This window comes from Squalius cephalus (genome assembly GCF_949319135.1).
Source record: "Squalius cephalus genome assembly, chromosome: 9".
In the NCBI taxonomy this organism is placed as follows: domain Eukaryota; kingdom Metazoa; phylum Chordata; class Actinopteri; order Cypriniformes; family Leuciscidae; genus Squalius; species Squalius cephalus.
The window spans coordinates 13,427,328-13,449,653 of record NC_137130.1 but is presented as its reverse complement, the minus strand read 5'-3'; the positions used below and the strand labels follow the sequence as shown (position 1 = coordinate 13,449,653).

General features: G+C 36.8%; 1 protein-coding gene across 33 annotated transcripts in view; it reads right to left on the bottom strand.

The window, feature by feature from the left end:
• Positions 1–20,726, bottom strand: part of caska (calcium/calmodulin-dependent serine protein kinase a) — a 173,372-nt gene extending 152,646 nt beyond the window's left edge. For 28 of the 33 annotated variants that reach the window (XM_079880764.1, XM_079880786.1, XM_079880793.1 and 25 more), the window contains exon 1: positions 9,596–10,291. In XM_079880764.1, the coding sequence (XP_079736890.1) occupies positions 9,596–9,654 (59 nt within the window). In that variant the 5' untranslated portion in view covers positions 9,655–10,291. Of the gene's footprint in view, positions 1–9,595; positions 10,316–20,647 lie in introns of those variants that run through there. The other 5 variants (XM_079880765.1, XM_079880783.1, XM_079880791.1 and 2 more) reach the window with 5 other exon arrangements.
• Between the last annotated feature and the right edge of the window lie 1,600 nt (positions 20,727–22,326).

Here is a 22,326-nt window from a genome sequence, read left to right as displayed (position 1 = left end):
TGGAATATAGTGTAAGAGAAAGGAGACTGTGAGACAAGTGGCCTGAAGGGAGGAAAAGGAGGACAAGAAGAGAGATAAAGGAGAGACAGACACAAGTGCAGATGGGAGAGACAAAAGAGTAATGGGAAATGATGGGATCTCCATATGGGATTGATAGTCACTAACGTACAAAAGACAATGGCAATCTGCGCTTATGCCAGTACCTGAAAGCTTTTATTCAAGCTAGCCTATATGAATGCCATAATTATGAGTAGGCCTAAGCCATAATCTCAAGAATTTGACATGAAAGACGACACATGTAATAATGTTAAAAAAGGGCCTTTATAAAGGTAAATAACGCCCTAGGGTAGGGCTGCACGATTAATCGCAATTTACACGAAATCGCATTTAAACCGATTTGGCTTATTTTTTATGTGCAGCTTGTCACTGATGTACGGTTCTGTAAACGCTGCTCCATTTGAAAAAGCAACACGCGTCAGACAGTTTTCCAAACATGAGAAGCATTTATGAACCTCTTGTCCAACAAAAGACAACATTTAATGACGTGCTTTTTCTCCAAACTCACTTCATAATGACAGCTGAGCATCCTTTTGTGAGATGATGTGGCTTCTTACACAGAAAAAGGCAGTTGTGTGTTTATTGGTCATGTTTAATCAATCACAGCGTTTCAATCTTCTGTTTATTCAGCTACAGCGATGATGCCCATAGGGATTTCCAGGAATGATGCACTTTATTGTACTTCTGCAGCGGGGCATATTTGGCATGTCTGCATGAGAGCGCCCTCTGGTGTTCAGATGAAGCAGCATTTACTGCCGATCAGCCGTGCTGCACTGACAAGCTGCACATAAAATAATCGCAGCCTTTGCCAAACCGTGTGTGATTTCATTGTGATTAATCGTGCAGCCCTACCCTAGGATAAATATGCAAAACTATGCAGATTTAAGTATGTAAAAGCTAATAGAACACTGATGAAAATGTTGCTTTAGAACAATTAATTATTCTTGGAACAGCATCCAGTGGACACTTTTATAAAAAAAAAAGCAAACAACAGTATGGAAAAATAAACTTATGTTCAATAAAACACTAGATTAAAGAATACAAATAATCACAATAAACAATTCTGCCAAGTCTTTACTGTATTTATAATCAAATAAATGCAATCTTGGTTTGAATAAGCTCATTTAAAAAACATTAATATAAATTATACTGACCTGAACTTTTGAACAATAGTATAAATGAGAGTCAATTTCACATTATATTGGTTTAATATTAAACGCTACATTGTGATATTGGTAACTTCCTCTGGCCTGTGGCTGGCCAAAGGGCACATAATTATTGTGCTTTCTCATATCATAATCCACAAAGCAGTTGTAACTGTTATAATATGATTCACGCATACACAGGGCAAAGACCACAGCACTTTCACTTTCCGTATAATGTGTGAACATCAAGTGTTACCCTCTTAAAGAACAGTTCCCATTAAAGATGCCCAGCAGTGACACGTTTCACATTGGTTTGTCATTGTGCGATACCTGATCAAAGCAAGCACCACTTCAGGTCGGGGACTACTGTATGCACTTCGCCTCTGACTCACCGCTGCACTAAAAATAGTGCTGAGTGGTTACCTAGGAAATATAGTTAAATTTAAGCCAGCCGTTTTTGAGCTGCAGACCAAGGCTGCTGTGTATCTTGGCAATGCAGCAGGAAATGACTTCTGTTCAAAAGGCCCACCATGAAAGAGGGAAAGGGAAAAAAGGAAAAGACGTTTATAAAAGCTGAAAATGGTAGTGTCTGCCTCAGCAAAACCAGTGGGTCAGTTTGGCCCACCTGTGGAGAGTCAATAAGGCAAATGTCGTGAGTAGCATCCAAGCTGACTTAAGGGGTGGGATCTATCAGAGAGCAGTTTCAGGGGCAGTAGACACAGCGGTGATTGACAGGGTGAAAGAATGAGCCTAAAACCAAAACAGACCCAGAAAGAGACAGTGGCTTTGTCTTACCAGCTGGAGATTATTACAATCAAAAAAAGGGATGTGAAGGCCAAGTTCACAACACAGATCATAAGGCCAATTCAAACAAAGCAAGAGCAAAAAATAGTAACAATAAAATGTTATGAGCGCAGGCACACAATTACAAGAGATGTATAAATAATTGGTTACTGTGCAAACTATATCTGAAGACATTTTTAACATCAGTTTCTACATGTACATGTTCACGAACAATGCAATTAAGTTAAGAGTTCTGTAAACAGATTATTATAATTCATGTTAATGTGTTTATGCTCATTATTAACCTTAATCGCTGTAAAATATTTTAACTACACTATACTACACACACTATACTTTAATCTAGGGGTGTGCGATGATATGATTTTACATCATGAATGATTAAAATGTCTCCATGATCTGCTCTGAAGAGAGATTGTAGTATATTACTACAGTGCAGTTGCAGTTCTGGCAAGGCGCCCCCATCCCAAAATACTGTACAATGCCACATATATTCACATCACATTTAGCAATGCAGCGGTAGGTTTACACACACGTGACATTGCAGTTCTTCACCATCACTAAAGTTTATCATTTGCATGCGTTCTGCCAGTTAACTTTTTATTACTTTTTATAACTGTTCTGACATAAAGCATAGACCCGAAGAGCATATACACTTACAGCCTATCACACAGCACCTGAGTACTGAACTGAGTTCTCTTTCACATCCGATTGCACTTAAACTGTCAAATACACACAAGGTAGGTGGCCGATAATACCGGTAGACATGATTAACCTTAAGAAATTTGTCAACTGGTAGAGATTTTGGACTATCGTCTCTATCGCAGTTAAGCTCACATGACATTGCTGTGCTGTATTTTTAAGCATTGCGGTTTAAAAACAAGTGAGCTGCGAAATGGTCTGTCATGCCATGCAATATTTGAATCTGCTTATTTTGATTATTGACAATATTCAGCCAATCTGCTAATGTGTTCAAACTGCTAGGCTACAACTTAGGAACTAAGGGCCTGAATTTCAGTTTTGGAAAATGTGTGTGGTGGTGGTGGGGGGGGATTCCCCCCTTAGGTGATTCTTATGGGGGGCATTTTTTAGGCAATTCTTTTTAAAGTTAAATTTATCTGACCTAAATGTTTGCTCACTCACATGTTTACACAACACAAGAAAGCTTGATTTAAATTTTTGAATTAAATAAAAAAAAATAGCACAAATAAATACAATAGAATAAAGATACAAATGAAATAAAGAGAAATCTTTTTAGGTCTAACACTAGTATTCAGGTACAGAAATACTACAGAAACTGAATAAAGTAGCTTAATTAAATGTAAAATAACACTGGATGGTCTTTTAGTTCTGTAAATGAAATACATATGCTATTAATCATGATTCTTTACAATTAAAGATCTTTTGTTGTTTTATCAACATTAATGACAGAGACATATTAGGCTGCTGTCACTTTGAAGAGCTGCACGGATCCACTACGCATGCGTTTTCATTCTCAAGTTACTGTTTGTATTTATTTAACTGTGTTTACGAGGATACTCACCAAGACCAGAATTTTGACATAATTTTGTGTGTTTTTGACTGTTAAAACACCCTAATCCGTGAAAAAGTTGTTACTCGCGAGCTGTTTGTGATGCGGCTTTACTGTGTATGTATGTGCGCAGAGAAAACCATCTCCCAGAGAGCGTGTGAGTACTAAATAGTTTAAAATCGCTAGACTGTTTAAACTGGTAAGACATAAAGACGTGCAAATGATAAACTTTTGTGAGGATGCAACACTGGCCTGATTGTGCAAAGTTAACCGCGAGAATCTAGTATCGCCGCCTGAAGCGCTTGACGCTTGCCTTGTGCAATCCATTTTGAGAGAGAGAGAGAAGACGCAGCACCGCTGAATCACTCACGCTTTCTCACAGAAAGTTTTAAAATGACTAAATTGATTTTATAATTTGTGTGGATTAATTTACTCATACAGCCTACATGCTAAAATGAATAAATGTTTGCTGGAATTTCCCGCATTATAAGTGCGAGACCTCGTAAAATTACGCGCAATACCAGCAATCCGGCGCCGAAATTCGAGCCCTGGGAAATTTTCTAAGAAGAGTTTTCATGCTTTGATCATCCACATAAACCTTCACTGTGACCAGGCTGATGAATGTGTTTTTCACATGGGTCAATGCTGTATTTTGTGAGAATGAGTTAAAGGCAGCACCTGCAGTCTGCAGAAGAGAAGGAAGAGAGAAGACTGTCTGCCTACCTCATGTTCTTAATACCTCACTGGGCAGCATCAGTTGAGCAGAGGAAGTTAAGGAGGGGAAGCACATTGTGTCTCTGCCAATTGCCAAAGCATTACCCTTCACAGGAAGTGAGAAATATTAGCACGTCTGCTGCCCATCTATCAACTCAAAAGGCACTTTTTTTTTTACACAGGGGGCATTTTTAAAGTCCAGGAACAGTGAGAAGGCAATCAAACAGCATCTGCTTCTGGCTTTAATAAGGTAGCAGAGTTAGTGACCTGAAAAGGACTGTCAGTGTCATTTGGCTCTATGCAGCATCTCTTAAACAGAAAAGAGGGCCAGTTGTCTTCTCATTGAGGCAGAGAACATTAAGGCTTAGAACATGACGTTCTAGATAAGGGCTCAACCCTGCTGGTATCAGAACAGTTTGATTTGATTCTTGAATCCCAAAAATCTATCTATGATATACTTAATCAGTCAATGCTGTTTTTAGTTGATGCGTGAACAAACCTGAACATTATTTGTAGCGCCTCACTGCCTGCCATGCAATAAGCTTTGTGCTTTGTTACTTTATATATGTCTCTGTAACAGTTTCAGTTCGTTGATGGAACGAGGAGGCGGGAACCGGCGAAGGTTTCACAACTTTTTTAATAAAATAAATAAACTACATAAATACAAAATGAAAGTAAGTCCCTCACAAACAACTGCTGCCACATATAATAAAACAGAAACAAAACATAAAATCAGGGCCTGGGCTCTCTCGATCTTCACTGTCGTCGCTCCTCCTTTTGTGCTTCCGCTCCTGCGTGAGAGATACGAGGCCGGTGCGTCGCGCAGATGTCTCATCAGTAATAACGCCACCGGCCTCGCGCCGCTCTCTCACGGCCCTCAGCCTCGTCCTGCTCGCCACAGTCTCTTCTTTCCAATTCTGTCAATTTCATTACGAATTTCAAAAACTAAATACCAGAATTTGGGCTTAAAGTGGCATGACAGATCACTGTAGCTGCCTCAGTTCAATTCATTTAATTACATTAATATACATAATTATTCCGAAATTTTCTTTTTCTATTTAGCTGATATACCAAAAGCCAAATTCACGTCCTGTGACCTCCAAAAAAACACCAGCATAAAAAGCCAAACACACAGATGATGGCAGAAAGTGGCAGCCGAGCGCGAGTGATCACATAAATCAATAGAAATAAAATCAAATACATGAAAAAGTGCTGGAAGAAGGAAAATGATGAAATGCAGAGGAAACTCTCTCAGTTCATGTTCAATTTTACACAGGATCCTACTGAAATTAAAGGAAAGTAATATTTGGAGTGACACTGCCTTCAAAATAACAACCTGCTGTCCGCTTCCACCTCGGCACAGATTTCCAAAACTCAACTCATAACAGCACAAAGCGGAGGAAAGTCACAACACTGTCAAACTTAATCACACTCCCCACCTTTTGCTCAAAGCTATATGCTTAAGCAAGCCGATCTTGCTCTCTCATCTGGGTCAGTGTGTCAGTCAGCCTCGAATCAAAGACAGTGACACACACACAACCTCATTACCACCCCCTCATATACACTCATCAAAAAACACTATTGAACAACATAAGCATGCTGTTAATGAACATGTTAACATGTTTTGAGGGGTTAAGGTGAAGTGTAGGGGGTGCTTGCCTTTATTAACAGCATTTTTCTTCTGCAGGTGGGGATAAATGAAGGTCAGTCACTGCTAGTTCATGGTGCTTTCACAACAGGACCCAGAATCAAGGGGGTTTTAAAAGGCTGGAGGAAGGTTTGATTTGTGCACACTGGTAACTAACCTGCAGGAGGCCATGAGTGATCTACGGCTCTCTGTGGACAAAAGAGGGCTGTATGAGCAGGTTTCTGGAGCACAAATATGTTATATTACATTACCTGGGTGTATGAAAACGTTCCCGGTCTCTATAGGTGTTTGGATTTAAGATTTTAAACACTTTTGATTGTGTTTTGCTAGACTGCACTGCCAGGTATAACGGAGCTAAATCTGCTGTGTAGCAAATTGAGGACTGAAACTCTTGTTCGGGCTGCCGGCTGATGGTTTCATGCATCAGCAAAGCTAAATCAGACTGCTAGATCACTCTGGCTGAGACTATAGCATTAGTGCCTAAATAACACAATCACTCTGGACTTAAAGCCCTTGGAAGTAGCATGTATATGACTAATAACAACATAGGAGCTAAATTCAGCCACGATTTCAGCTCCATCATTCACAGTTCAGCCAGAATCCAGCTCTGGGCTTTAGCATACTACTAGTGCCCGTGCCTAATAGTTTGCAAAGCCATCTGCCATGGCTGTGTGAGACTCAAACAATGAATAGCCTAGATTACCATTTTTTTATTCCACAAAACATCTGTGCTGAACATGAGAGTGCAAAAAACAAACATAAATATATCTGTTTTGCTTTTTTCAAATAACACATTATTAATGGCAACTTGGAGGACAGCAGCTTTAAGTGTTTTACAAACAGACCAAGAGGCCAGACACAATGTAACAGTGAAATATGGCACTGCAGGGTGGCTTGGTCAGCTATTCTGACCCTTTGTCCTGTGCTATATTAGCATTCTGTGCCGTTTATAATAACAGACATACACACAGCACACACACCCACATCTCTTATTGAGCTCACAGAACTTGGCCTAGGGAGAGAAGCAGTGTCAGTGGGAGTGTATCTGCTTAATGGACAGCATCCTCTTTCCTCTTTACCTCCAAACACAAGCGTGAGAACTCATGGTGGGCACAGAACAGCGACAAGCCACACAGGCAGAAAAAATGGATTTCCTTGTGTGTGTGTGTAATTCTGAAATAAATTTAATTTGTCTATGATGGAACAAAATAAAGGCCCTGTAAACAAAAAATATTCTAAAATCTATTTTTTTAAAAAGCAAGGGAGAGGTAAATATCTTCCTACACATATGTAATGGAAACAGACCATCAACAGAGCTTCCATCTTTTGCATTGGCTTATTGTGCTTGGCTGAATATTTCTACCCCATTTATATAATGTGCCCCTAAACATAGTTTGTTAGGTAAAAATCCACCACTGCACACATGCTAACTATATGTTGTTTTGTTATTATGAGACAGCTACATGTACCGAACTGCTTCTAATTACAAACTCAGAGCACCAGTCAGAGTGCATGTTGGGAGCTCTAATTACATGGTATTAGAAATTTACAGCCACTATTGTCTTTACATTGAAACTCAGGCAAACACTTGCACAACAGTGACAGCTGGAGAAAAACCTGGTTATATAACATAAAAATATGAGATCTCATAACAGTCAAAACAATAAGTAAATGTTCCATCCAGTACAACTATGTGTCGGGATTTAGGAAGCAAAGAAACACACGAGACAAAGAGTAAATGAACTTCATCAATTACTCATTCACTTCCATTCTCAGATACACAGACTGGTGCAGGTATGATTCAAATTAGTAGGCCAAAATACAGAAACAAGTTAGCATTTAAGCACTTCCAGTTCCATCGTCCCAAAGTCAGTGGGGTTTTTAATGGGTTTTTGGTTAAATAGGTGAAATAAGGTATGTGGTTAACACAAGCTGAAGATACTTTTACGTTGTATTCTACGACATAATACATCAGTATTACCCCACTTGTGATTTTTTAAGCTGTTATATATATCTTGAAAATTTGGTTGCTAACAAGTGGCTGAATGGGACTACAGAGGCTGTTGAGGACATTAAACGTCATCACACTGAACAGGGACACTCAGTCTGCTTTTACAGCCTCGTTAGTGTGCTCTTATAAACTATTCTAACTCAAACTATCTGAGGAAATGTTTTTTTTTTTAGATAAAAACAGTTGTCTGAAGCTTAGTTATGGTGACGTTGAATTCGTGGGACCGTGGTGTAGTTCGTTTATAGCCTACCTTTAGGCTTCAAAATTCATAAAAGTTGTGTTCATCTGTGAAAATGATCTTGATGGGGGAAAAAATGTGCAAGTATCATAAACTTTTGTTGATCACAGAGCTTGTTTTTAGCGATAATCCAAAAGCCAATGGAAAAACCTATAGGGTCAGAACAAGTAGTCAAGTTTCAAAAAAGTAGTCAACAATACAATTCTTCTCATGAACACAACAAACTGCAATCTGAAAATGGTAAGGTAAAATGTGTTTCAGTTTAATATGAAAGGCTCCAAGCCTGCTGATACATGTGAGGGCTGTGCCCTTCATCACTGCAAAAAGTCACCAAACTCGTAATGTGGCTTAACAAAGCATTAAATCAGAAACAACTTTAATCTCTATGGTGTTAGATCGCTATAGCTTTATTCCCAAAAAGGTTCAATTCTTATTACTTCAAGCCTGTCTACAACTGTACTACTCTTGTTATGACTGACATGTAGGCTACTTAAATGTGGTTCAATGAAGTGCCACTAAAAATATTGTTATAAAGATAACTGGTTTTACCGATATTTTTATCAACTTGTCTACCAATAAATTGCACCAAGTAATTGTGACCTTTTTAGATGGTAAAATCTAAATCACAATAATTAGGCTTAATATGTTATATTAAATATATCACATTTTTAATTATAATAATAATAATACTCATAATGAATATTATTTTTGAAGTATAATGATCATTTAGTAATTGTGTCAAATAGAAGGAATAAAAGATTCAGCATAATATTAATCGGAAACAAAAATAAAAGAGCAGTATCGTCCATCTATGCAGGAGAAAATCTCAGGTCATTCAGGGAAACATTCATGTCCATTTTGGGCCTTTATGACCTCATATTGAAATCAAACAACTGAACTAATTATAATAGCCAGAAGCCAAATGACATCGAACACTGACCACTCAATGTAAAAGACATGCAGTGACCATTAACAATGACCAATAACATAACTACAAACTAACATGACTGCAATCACACGCTTAATAATATTTGCTAGATAACACCTAAAACCCAGGTGACACATTGACCTCCCTGACAAAATGAATGAGTTGGGTTTATTTATCATGGTCCCTCACAGAAATCATCACTGTTTGATTATGACAATTAATGGGGCAATGTACAGAGGCTTGTCTTGCGCTCTCGTTGTGAATAGCATCTACCTGCATGAATGCTCAAAGTACAGACTTCTCTCATCTCTCACACACGCCACTCCCATTCCTCTTGCTTCAGACATGCAGTTTTGAAGAGTTACGACTGAATGTAATTGTCATGTGTTCAACAGCAGCACTGCACCACAAGTCTAAAATGCAGTGACATCTATGACACTCGACACTAAATGCAAAAGACGCAGCTCGAGTTACAGATGGACATTTGTGTCATTATCAAAGTAATCAAACCGTGACACTTACTTGCCAATGACCTCGCACAGCTCGTAAACATCTTCAAAGAGCACGTCGTCGTCGGCCATGGTCCAACAAGACCGGGGAATTTACACTCCCCTCCAAAAAATCCGTCCAAACGGTAAATATCAGAGGATTACAGCGTAGACGCTTCAGAGTACCTGGAATGAGCGGCGAAAGGGAATGCTGACAGCCGACGTTATCGCTCTCCAAATTCGGATGAACAAAAAAAATGATTGATTCCTGTTGGATTTGGAGAGAAAAAAATATCCGTTGGTGGTTCGGTTGAAGCGGGCGGGCGGGCGGACAGTAGTGAGCGCTCGGTCCGATTGACTCACTCTGCCCCACCTTCTCCCTCTCTCCCGGCCCCCTTAATCCCGCCACTCGAGGCTGAGGTAATTCAAGCGTTAAAAACAACTCCACAATAATCGCTGTTTAAGTCACAGAACCAAGTGAGTTAAGTCGTCTAAACGCTAAACTAACTAATTCGACTCTGTCGATCCAAAAAAAAGAAGAAGCGCACACTGTTTCTGGGATACAAATGTTGGTTGTTATTAAAGTACGCAGTTCAGCTGATTCTACTCATTCTACCCACGCGCAGGGCTTCTGTGAAACGCGCGAGGCTTTTCCCTTGCTCGCTCACGCTGGCTGCCGTTGCTCTAGTTCCCACTCATAACTCCAGCAGCTCTGCTGCTTCCAGCTTCCAGAAAACCCAAACTCCTCCCACTCAAGGTTATGAAACTGGATTGCCTCACGCCATAATGGCTCCGGCAGGACTTTAGTATTCCGGAATTCCAGCATAACCCAGCACGACGGTTTGAGCCAAAATGACGACCAGGCGTCTCAGAGTTTGTCTGTCAAACTGACAGTTTCATAATATGTTAGTAAGGTGGTGTAAGGCTAGTTAAACAAATTAAGCAGCTTTTGGAAACCTTTTTTTTGTTATTGATTGTAAAGAATTACAACTACAGTCAGGGGGGTACCGTACAATGAGTAAAAAAACAAAAAAAAGACACAAAGAAACAGTGACAAACGTAAAAGTTAAACAAAAATGTGAAAATGTTTACAGATTGAAACACAATTTGCAGCTTTCTTATTTTTCAAACCCAATACAAAGGCTTGTTTCCTCCAAATTTACATTTATGAATACTAAATTTAGTTATAAGATTTGTCATAAAAAAAATAAAAAAATAAAAATAAAAACAACAACTACACATTTTTAAAGCACAGTTGAAAGCTGGGCATGATATGAGCCTTAATAAAGGAACAGAAATCTGACCAAAAACAAACTGAATGAGGACAACTCCAAAATAAACGATCAAATGTTTCATCATGTAGACCACAAAATGTATCAATATCACAATTAAATCTGTTCACAAGATAATAATTGCATGGGTAATATTTATAAATGAGTTTAAGCTAAATTTCTTTGATTTTGTTTGATTAAATATTTATGAGTTTAGCTTCTGGAAACCTCTTATTCACTTACTATGAATGTACATTATGTTAATGTATTAACGAAAATATCTTAGAAGTGGTTTAAAGAGTGAAGACATCTTTATCTCAATTTTCAATTCAAATTCAAAGTACTTTATTGTCCTTACTTTTGTAAGTACAATATTGCCGAAGCATTGATGCACACCATAAAAGCAGTCACAGGGAAAAGAATAATAATAATAATAATAATAATAATAATAATAATAGAATAATAGAAACAAGTATAAACCAATACATAGTATAAACAGTTTACAAAAAATAAAATGCCAAACATTTGCTTGCCTAATTAAAAGGTTGATCATTAGTTTAGTTAACTGTCTGTATTGTGCAAAATATATACTTTATTAACATTTAGATTCAGTATAGTTCTCACCTGCTTCATTGTACCAGCAAGGTCCCAATTAAATGTTTGTACATTTTATGACTGTATAAATCTATCCAATGAGGATGTGATGTGTTTTCAGTAAGAGGTAGGCTAATTGTACGCTAAATTAAGCCTTTTTTGAAAGACTTACTCATTTCAATTAATAGTAACTGAATAATTGAATAATTAAACAATCCTTAATCATTTATTCAATTAAAATATGTAAGGATTATTCAATTCAATCTGATGGAATTTTATCTCCATGAAATATGTAAATCTTATTTTAAAAAATAAATAAAAAAAAAGGCTTAAAAAATTTAGTGTAGAATGTCTAATAATTGGTAAAGCCATGCACATCTTTACCGGTACACAAGCAGCTTCAGCCGTAATTGAAGGATCTAAATTGAAAATCTTATTGCAACCATATAATCCAAATCGAATCTTGTTGGTTTCCTTGTACTTATCTTCCCTTTGGAGTTAAGATAGGCTGCAGTCAGAATACCTTTGTTCTGTCTTTCTTGGATGTTAATTGGACCTGGTTCACTCTTGACCAACTGAGTACTCTTTTCTTTCTTTGTTTATTCTAATGGATTTCTTGTGAAATCTCAATGTTCGCGGTTGCTTTCAACAACAGCTATGTAATATTATTAATCACACTTTTATTCATATTACATGAATTGCACCTATCATTGCATCAGCTGACACCTGATTGCAATAAGTTGATCCTGAATTAAGTACCAGTCTTTAAAGGTGCATGTGTTCACACCATTTTGTTATTACCGTAACGATTCGGAACTATCAAAAGCTTTTACGTGCTTGTTTAGAACTTGTAAGTAAAACATGTAAACTGGCCGTTGTAACACCTGACCACTGCAGATTTTAGATGTGATCGACTTGAAGCGGCGCTGTGCAGACTGATCGGTGTATGACATCACAGTACTGCGAGAGCGATTCGAAAGCATACACCGCTTTATTTACCGCATGGCGTGAGCGCAGCATAACTCAAGACTTTTGCTGTGTTCACGCAATGTCGTTCAAGTGAAATCGGAGAACAAACTGATGTGACGTCATTTCGAACAAAATCAGGCCAAAATTAACTTTGTTTGGAGTTTGTTTTGGGAGTTCGAAACCGCTTGCCAAAGCGAACTTCGAAAAGTTCGCTTCGGATGGTAAACACCTTTGTGCTACCATTGGTCCGTGGTAATAGATGGGTGTGCGTGCTTCTTTCACGTTGAACTCTTTTCTGGTTCAACTTTATTTTCCTCTGTTGACTCCGCAGAGGTCAGACATGACCCGAACATGAACACATTGGAAAGCCGCTTTATAGTAGAAAATGAAGTTGTACTTCTGATGAAATGAGGCAATGACACTGTATTTTCTATATAATTTACACTGTTTTGTGTTTTTTTGTTATTTTTTGCAATACACTGCTAAATATTACCTAAAAAAATCAGGTAACACTTTACAATAAGGTTCATTATGCATTAGTCAATGTATTAACTAACATGAACGAACAATGAGCAATACATTTGTTACAGTATTTATTAATCTTTGTTAATGTTAGTTAATTGAAATATGGCTGTTCATTGTTTGTTCATGTTAGTTTACATTGCATTAACTAATGTTAACAAATTCAGCCTTTGATTTTAATAATGTATTAGTAAATGTTGAAATTAATATGAACTAAGATTAATAAATGCTGTATAAGTGCAGTTCATTATGTTAGGTAGTTAACTAATGAACCTTATTGTAAAGTGTTACCAAAAATCATTTTGGCATAAAGCGTATTTGTAGAAAGTGCCATCCTAAGGAAGCTAACTTAAGATTGCAATGGAGGAACATTCCTCTGAAATGCATTCCTCTGTGTTTTGTCTGCACTTTTTACATTAGTGCCTTTGAATTACTGCATTGATTTCTGTAGCTGATGATTAGTGGGATGCACTTGAGCTAATTGGATTTTGTACATTGAGTCCATTCATTCAGTCTAGAATTCATTCCGTCACTTCTCATTGTAAATTTATAGTCTGAGCCCTTTAAAAAAACTGTTGAATCATAGCCTCATTGATGTGGGCATAAAGGCAGCCGACTCAGCTGCAGTGATTTTCAAGGATGAAACTAATAATTCACACAGATGTACACACACACATCGACCACATGACTGCATATATTTTTCTGTCCACATATACACCCAAGAACCTGAAATGTACCAGGTTTTACACCATCATTGTTTGAGGGTAAATGTCAAATTGCTACTTTTTACTATAGACAATGAGTTTGAAATTATTATACATCAATTTGAAAGGGCTGAAAATGCCACTGATTTTTCAAACAATGTGTTTCAGGCATTATAAGTGAGATGGACAGAGGACATTTGGTATCTTTGGGTGCATCTGATATCCTCTCCTTGACTGATGGCAGCAGGCTGATTGTCAGAGCTCCTGAGTGACTTTGCAGCACAGGGCATGGCAAAATCTGCATTCTAACAGCCGTGTCTTCATTCATTCAGACCTAAGACCTGTCTCCTCTTGTTCTATTTTCAATTTTGTTTTATATGCTTGTGTTTATCTCATAAAGCAAACATATTTTTTTTGTTTTCAAAGGTTAGCTTCAGGACTTAGACGTTAACATTCAGTCCAAAAAAATAAAATAAATTAACATTGGTTCCACATGTTTGAAGTGAGTTTTCCTAACATAAAATTAGCATGTAAACTCAACTCAAATACTCTGTAACTGAATTGAATAAAGCTAAATAGAATTAGACGTGTCAGAGTAACTCAAATGTCTTTCATTTCACTACTGGCTTGGAGTTTGTTATGGGAGTTTGAAACGGCTTGCCAAAGCGAACTTCGAAAAGTTCACGAAAAGTGTGTTACCATGATGTTGTTTAGTATTTGTGTGAATGACACTGTGCACCTTTTATATATTAGTATTTATCTTCCCAGCTTGTGGGATTTTCCTATCAGTTTATCATTTCCTATCATTTACATCATCCTCTTAAGCCTGAAGTCCCATAACTGTCCCGAAATAATTAATTGCCTCTCTGTTCATCTCTTTTTGTCTGTCTGTGTTTCTCTGCCATTTCTATCTGAGAGCTGAACAGATTCAATCTAGACTATTATCACCTGCAACCACAGTCAATGATCAGCAATTTGTGATGAAAGCCACTTTGTGACATGCAAAGATGTCAATACAAAGATTGCCTTTTCACAGCAAGTTAACAATTGTTACTTTGACATGGCAATTGGCAGTGAAAAATTCAAACTCGACTACGAGTCTCTTGTTTTGGCACATTTGAGGCTAATTGTATTGTTGTAATTGGGAACACTGAATTAAATTATCTGTTATTGCATTCAATGGCAAACACAATTCAACAAGTCTCTGCTTCCTGCGGACGTTATCAAAGAACCAAAATCAATGCAGGTAAGCACTTTTCAATGCAACCACCGAATACTTAATTTGAGTTGCTGATGGAGTTATATTTGGCCTATCTGCCTCAGCACTGAGCTGCTTTACTACATCGCTCACAGAGAGTGTTTGCATTGTAGCACTGCCGCATAGAAGGTTAGGTTTTATGTGATAATGGATTAACAAGTTAATAATGTATATATTGTTGATCGTTTTTCTTGTCTTACCTCTTATTCTGTTCAATGTTCCTGACATGTATGGGTGTTTTGCCCGTATTGAACGATCGCGAGATTGATAACGTGACCTTGCATCACGCGCTGCTACGGCGGTGTTTTCAGGAAGTTTTGAATATTTGAGGCGGACTTTTGATTGTTCAGGAGCGTGTCGCTCAAGTGTTAGCGCGAACCCGGGAAAGTGTGTGGACTATTGCGGCCGATCTGTTTGTGGATTATCCGTCTCATTGGGAGAGTCTTCGCTTTGTGGAATACTCACCATTGAGAATTTGACAGACACGGCCTTCCCTCTGGAATCTGCTCTCAGACTTTTAAAACCCCGGTGAGACTGATTCAAACATTATTATGTATACAGTGAATGGGACTAAGAGACATTTTGCACGTTACACACAAGCACACGCACGCGTGTGCACCTACGGACATTGTAAATATGGTGAAATTTTGTAATAGCCTACACTGTTGGGTTTGAATTGAAATTGTGTGATTCTTGTTTCTCCCTCCCTTCAGTTATATGTAATGTTTTGTTTTTTGAACTATTGTTTCCCTAATTTTTGTGTAACCTCAACAGTAGGCTATACTACGCGAGTGTTACAGCATGTTTGAAAAATATATAATCTCTCTCTCTCAAACTTGTGCTTAATCTTGGTAAAAAGTTTTGAATTAGCTTACAAAAAGCTTTCATTTTTGTTCTCATTTTAGTTTAAGTTTTTATAATTTTATGTACTGTCATTTCTTTTTTTATATAATAATAATGATAATATTTCTGTGTAGCTTTTTTCTTTTTTTTTACAGTTTTAGTTTAAATAACTTAAACTTATTTATTTCAGTTAAATGCCAAGGCAACATTTAAGTTTTTCATCTAATATTAAAATTTTATTTTATTTCAGCTTTATTTCAATTACAGAAAATTATCATATAAGTCATTTTAGTTCACAATAACAACACTGGTTATAATGTACTGTAAATATTCATTCCAGTAGTATACGTGTTCATTGGGTAACAAAGGAGTGTTCAGAGGCCTTAAGTTCCTGAATCATCAACAGGGAAAACAGGTCCTCTATCGCCACAGGGAAGACTTACTGACCCTGCGATTGTTCCTCCACCTCCTTAGAGAAATGTCCCACAATGGGATCCTCTGAATTAAGACCTAAACTACTCTGGCATATTTCAACATGTCCAGCCAACCATGGCAACAAAAGTGCTCATGTAGCCAGCAATTCTCATTACCCGAGCACCTCTCCAAACAGGCATGTTTGGCCAGTAGATAGAATTACCACAGCAAAAAAAAAGTGTGTTGGTGTTTATAACTGTACGTGTCTACACATACATAACGCTCAAATTAGTCTCCAGAGTCAGGGATGACCTCTTTTTCTGGTGCTTTGTAGGCTATATCTTATGGCGAGTTGTAAGGCCCTGTTTTATTGTCACAAGGGAGTGTTTCACACTGCGGAGTGCCCTAGGTGTATGTTTTGTATTGCTCTCTACTATCATTCAAGGAGATCATTACGATCTGATTAAACCAGCTCCAGACTCCAAAGACAGGGGATTGTGGGAAAATCAAACCTTCTTAATATGCTCAATTTCAGCTGCCCTGAAGAACACCACTGAGATAGTCAATTTAAAAGACAGGCAGTTGGGTTTTTTCAGACTTGATTTTGATGGACCACTGCACACAGTTGAATGGAGAAAATGGTAAACAAACCCTCAAAACCCATTATGCCCTCTGGCATGTATAATGAAGACATTGCAGCAATTATTAGTAAGCATAGTATTTCTAATTGCATTGAAGATAGCTCACAATCATTTTCTATGTAAATCTTGTAGCCCCATGCCTGATGCGCTCAATAATGTTTCAGCTAAATGAACTTGGGGAGAAACATTGGTGCTCATCATCATTCTAACCGTCTAATGTTAGAAAGCATCAGGGTGTCAATAGGCCTATCTCTGAATGTCTACAATATCAGACCACCTTGAGTTGGATATTGAAAGACTACCACAAAATATTTATGCTGTCCTACCATTGATTCTAGATCAGCAGTGTCTAACTGCGTCTAAAAATGTTTTCAAAGGTGACAACAAAATATAAATTTGTGACAGTAATTAAAAATCTAAGGCAAATTCCATTTTGAAAGTGCACTTTCCCCTACTTGAAATGACCACTATACTGTTTTACATGTGGCTGTTTGGAACAGCCTATACGATGGCTACTGTGTTGGCTACTGTGTCTGTGTGTGGAGTTTGGTAAAAACATTAATTAAATATTAAGGAATATTTCTCAATTTTGTTTAAAAACGTGTCGGCCTATATCAAAATAATATCGTTATTATACAAATATAGTAACTCAGAATGATTCGCAAGGAAGCGACACCCAGAAACACGTGATCATATGTCATAGTACTACCTGCGGGTTAATCATGAAGGATTTAGGTTGCTCACTTTAATTTGGAACAACCTTTTAAACTTAACATAAAAATACGGTTTTGAATTTGCACTTAGTTGGGGAAAATATCTTTTGCCACTGATACCATCTCGCAGTGCGCTGCAGTGCAGCCCGAGCAGCTTGAACTCACTCCGAAAATGAATTATTCAAAGATGTTGAAGTTCACATCTGACTCCCTCACGCAAGTCATTTTTCAGTTGTCCAATTCGAAATAAACATAATTAAAAAAAATTGTCTGGCTGTTTACATGACAGATAACATGTAAATAAAGATTCATATTCACAATAGAGTTCTGTGGCAAATAATAATAATAATAATAGTATTCCAAAGAACATTTATTCAACTACTTTACAAAAAATATTGGCATCACTATAAGTAGCCTAATACAGAAAGATCAGGCCTACCACTGTATTTGGTATTGCCTTTGTATTTTGAGTATGGATGAATAAAGATTGGATACATATGAAAATATGTCTCAACATACAAATATCATCTCATCCTGGGATGTTTTATTGAACAGTAGGCTAGTGGATAGTTCTTACATCAGATTACCCTTCTCTGTGATGCAAAATAGCCTGGCGGCCTGTGACCTAGAGGGATACATTTATTAGACTTGCTGTAATGAGATTATCACCACTTTTGATGCTCCAGGTCTCAGGAGAGGTTGACCTGACATGTACAGTACAATCAGCGCCCTCTTCCTTATGGATTAAACAACATAAACCCCTTGACCATACAAACATTTCACCTGATAAGTTATCGTGAATATTTTGCAGGGATTTAAGGCTATATGCACAATACAGAAATACAAGGAATATGGCTGTTTATGCCAAAAGGCCTGAAAGAGTGGAGATTAGTAATGAATTGAACGCCTCTGTGACTCAGTGGCCCAAAGGTTGATAATAATGGGGTATCATATGTGTGCTGCCCCCATGTGGTTAATGCACAACTACATATCCTACACTTTCATTTCAGTATTCATTCATATTTATTACAAGCATTCAGAAATATATTTTAAGACTTTTTGAAAGCTCTACAAACAAAATACACTTTTATATTTAATTTGTCTTATTAGTATAAGACAAATTACGCCATACAGAGAATGTACAACCAATATGAGATTTTATTAAAGTGCAGACTGTAGGTAGACTGGTCTCAAAAACTAAGTAAGAAAAATGAATATTATATATTTATATTATACCTAGCCAACATAGCATTTTTACAATTTACTGAGAAATAAGCAAGGAATAGAATAATGATCACTTTTTATGTCTATACATCAAAGTGTGATGCATAAACTCACAGAAGAAGCCTCACAGATGGTGCAAACAATTTGGTGTACAAGGCATTAAGAAGATTCTGCACCCCCTTGGCTCCACAAAGCCTACATATACAGAATCACCAGTGTTTAGAAATTAATCTGAGAGGAAAGACTGGTAAATTTACATTTTAAAGCTATTCTGTACTCCACAAATCTGTGTCAGTAGACCGAATCACTCAATAGCGTATGATCATCACATCAATTACCTCTTAAAAATAAAGGTTCCAAAAGTGGATTTAGAAGAATCATTTTGAGTTCTACAAAGAACCTTTAAGTGGACTGTTTTGAGACCTTTTTTCTTAGTGTGAAGAAAAGTTTAATAATCTAAAGAATCTTTTCCACTATAAAGAACATTTTGTGCAATGGAAAGGTTCTGTGGATGTTAGGGGAATGAGAAATCAAATTTTCTCTGATCTTTTGACATGCACTGCAAAAGCATCCTATAAGTCTCAGAACTCAAAACTTCCTTGTTAACCTCAAAAAAGCTTTTATTGAATCCAAGTGCATGAAAACGACTTGTTTTGGCACATTATGATGTAATAGTGCGATTAAAGATGCCTCTGCAGAAGAAGATCAATGCCTATTTCTACATCATCGCATCTTTGGCCCCGCCCACTGGCACGTTAGATGCAGGATCATGCCACTAAAATAACATTACCTTTCAGAGGATTCTAATGCTAGGAAAGTGCTTATTTATTTTCAACTATGTGAATGTCTCAGTAGAGAATTATTTGTGTGTTAAACACTCCCTTTATAATCGCTAGCTGTCAATCACACAGCGCAAGTTTATCAGACTCCCGTTATAATAAATGCTGTTCACATCATGTTTGAACTGTTAGTTATGATGAAAGCATTTGTTAGAGTGCATAAATCGAGTTGCAATGACAAGATCACTATGCACTCAACAGATATGTCTGTCATCGGCTACAATGCTCATTACTGCAACCTTTTTATGCCATGAGAGAAGATCTAAATATAATGCTATAATCAACACTTTTCACGATAAATTAATCTCGACAGCTGAAATGGTATACACTTAATACAAGTTTTCGAGAGAATTCCATGTGTAATACTTATTTAATATGCAAGATATTAGCCAATCACAGCAGTGGGTGTTTACAACGGAGTCTCAACATTACATTGAAGCTGTGAGACTTCAATGTAAACATTCAAATCAGAGGCTAAAATCAGGGTAGAAAATGACATTTTATTTCTAAATTATGACAATTTTGATGTAAAAATCATACTAACATTATAAGTGCCCCTCAGGAAACAATATAAAATGTAAAAAAAAAATGCAGTTCATGACCCAGTTCTTCATAGAACCATATATGTATAGGGAACCCTCATTTTTAAGAGTGTGCAAAGAATGAAATAAAACCAGTACAAAATTCCTGTTTCAGAAGCATGTAGATGCATAACTTTGCAACACTTTGCATAAACAATGAGTCTTCACCTCTATATCAGTTAAATAAATCTAATATAGCCAGTCATTCATTCATGATTTGTCATATTACTATGACAATGATAATGAGTTGTGATTCACAATGAACTGTAGACAATCTCCAATGGAGCAGGTGTTGGGCATGTCTATGTTTGGCCCACAGGTGATAAATCCCTTTGCTAGAACATCTGGAGCATCGCGTAACAGGTCTCATCTGTGTGTAATGCCTCAGTGAAGCTCAAGCTCAAATTAAGCCAACAGAATACCAACAAAAAGAATACATTTGAGGTATTGATTTCCTTTAGTTTTGGCAACAAATTAAAAACAAATTTAAACAGTAACTGAATTTCCACTTACATTAACATTTCATCAGTTAAAAGGCAGAAGTGTCAGAGCCGATAGCTTTGGACAACTCGAGTCCTGGCTGGCGGTCCTGATCCTGTCACACTTTGCTTCTTACTCTCTGTACAGTCCTTTATAAAAGAAGGTAAAAATAACAAAAATAAATTAGTTAAAAACAAACCAAAAATGGCAGAACTGAGATCTGAGAAGAAATCTTTCATGCTGCATCAAGAAAAAGAAATGTAATGCTCTGCATAGTACTGAAAGGTCCACCATGGAGATAAACACTATGAGCATGCAGCAGACATAAGATGATATATGGAACACTCAAAAATAACTCTTAAACTTGATTAAATTATGGACAGTGGTCCCACACAATGGAAACATCATGTCATCTCTACTTAAATATACTATGTAGATGAACTAAATTGAATTGAGTAAACTCAGCTAAACTTACACATCAAGTTATTTGGATGTTTCAATATACTAGCAAGCTTTTGTTAGGCGTAAGCGTCCCAATGATGATACTGGTTATATCCAGTAAACTTCCATAGTAGTTGCTTTTTTGTTAAAGAAAACTTGAATTCTTATTAGCAAGTCCTTAACTAAAGCACACGCTCGACACTTCACCACAATGGTAACTCCCAAAACACCAACAGAACAGAAACTATTTTAAATAGAACAAATAGAATATTAATTAACAAGTCTTTCAATTTGCAATTTTTTTTTTTTTTTTTAATTATTTTTTAATTATTATTTTTTTATTCATCAGCTTAAAAAAGAAAGTTTTTTTTTTAGAGAGATCCCTTAACTTTTATACAGCAATACAAAACATTATTATATGCACATATTACAATATTATGGGAGGGAGAAAGCAGAATTTTGAAATAAATGAGAGCAGATTTACATGTAGGTTTAATGCTTAATAATGTGCTGTAAAGCCTTTAATTGTGTAATGAAAGCATGCCTGTGCAATGCATGAGGCATGGAGATGTGAGAGATGTAGATTTTATCATTGTTTAAAGGGGGTTTTCTGAGCGAGAAGTTTTAAAACCGCTCGGAAACCGACTGTCCCATAATGTGTTTCTGATATTACTGTAGCCTATATGTAATAAAGGGACTGTAGTTCTGTGCTTGTCTTTTTATTGCATCCCAAAGTCTAAAGACCACATAATGTTTTGCATGTGTAATAGATCGAAATGACAGAGCAGCATTCGTGCCAAATTATGGTGGACAGCTGTGAAGAAGCCCATCTGTGTCACAATGGTGCATCGTTAAATCTTATGGTGCAATTACACACCTCATGTCCCCTCACTACTGACATATAAATACTAAAAGTTATTATATATGTGAGAGAAATTAGACAAATACATTTGATTGACAATCTAAAGTTGGAAAATATGAAAGCATCATATGACAATATGCATCATATGTTTGACCTTGTGGAAACAAAAAATTACAAGTGCATTAAACTTTTTTTTGTTACTAAATTAAATAATTTAGTTTGGCAACCACTAATTACACTACTTAAAAATGAAGTTGATAAATAATTAAAAAGATAAAAAAAAAAATAATAATAGTAGAATGATAATTGAAAAATATTGCACAATTAAAATAAGCTACTGTACATGGACAATATATTGGACATTGACCATATTGACAAATGTATAGGTGGATAAATATTGGTCAATAGC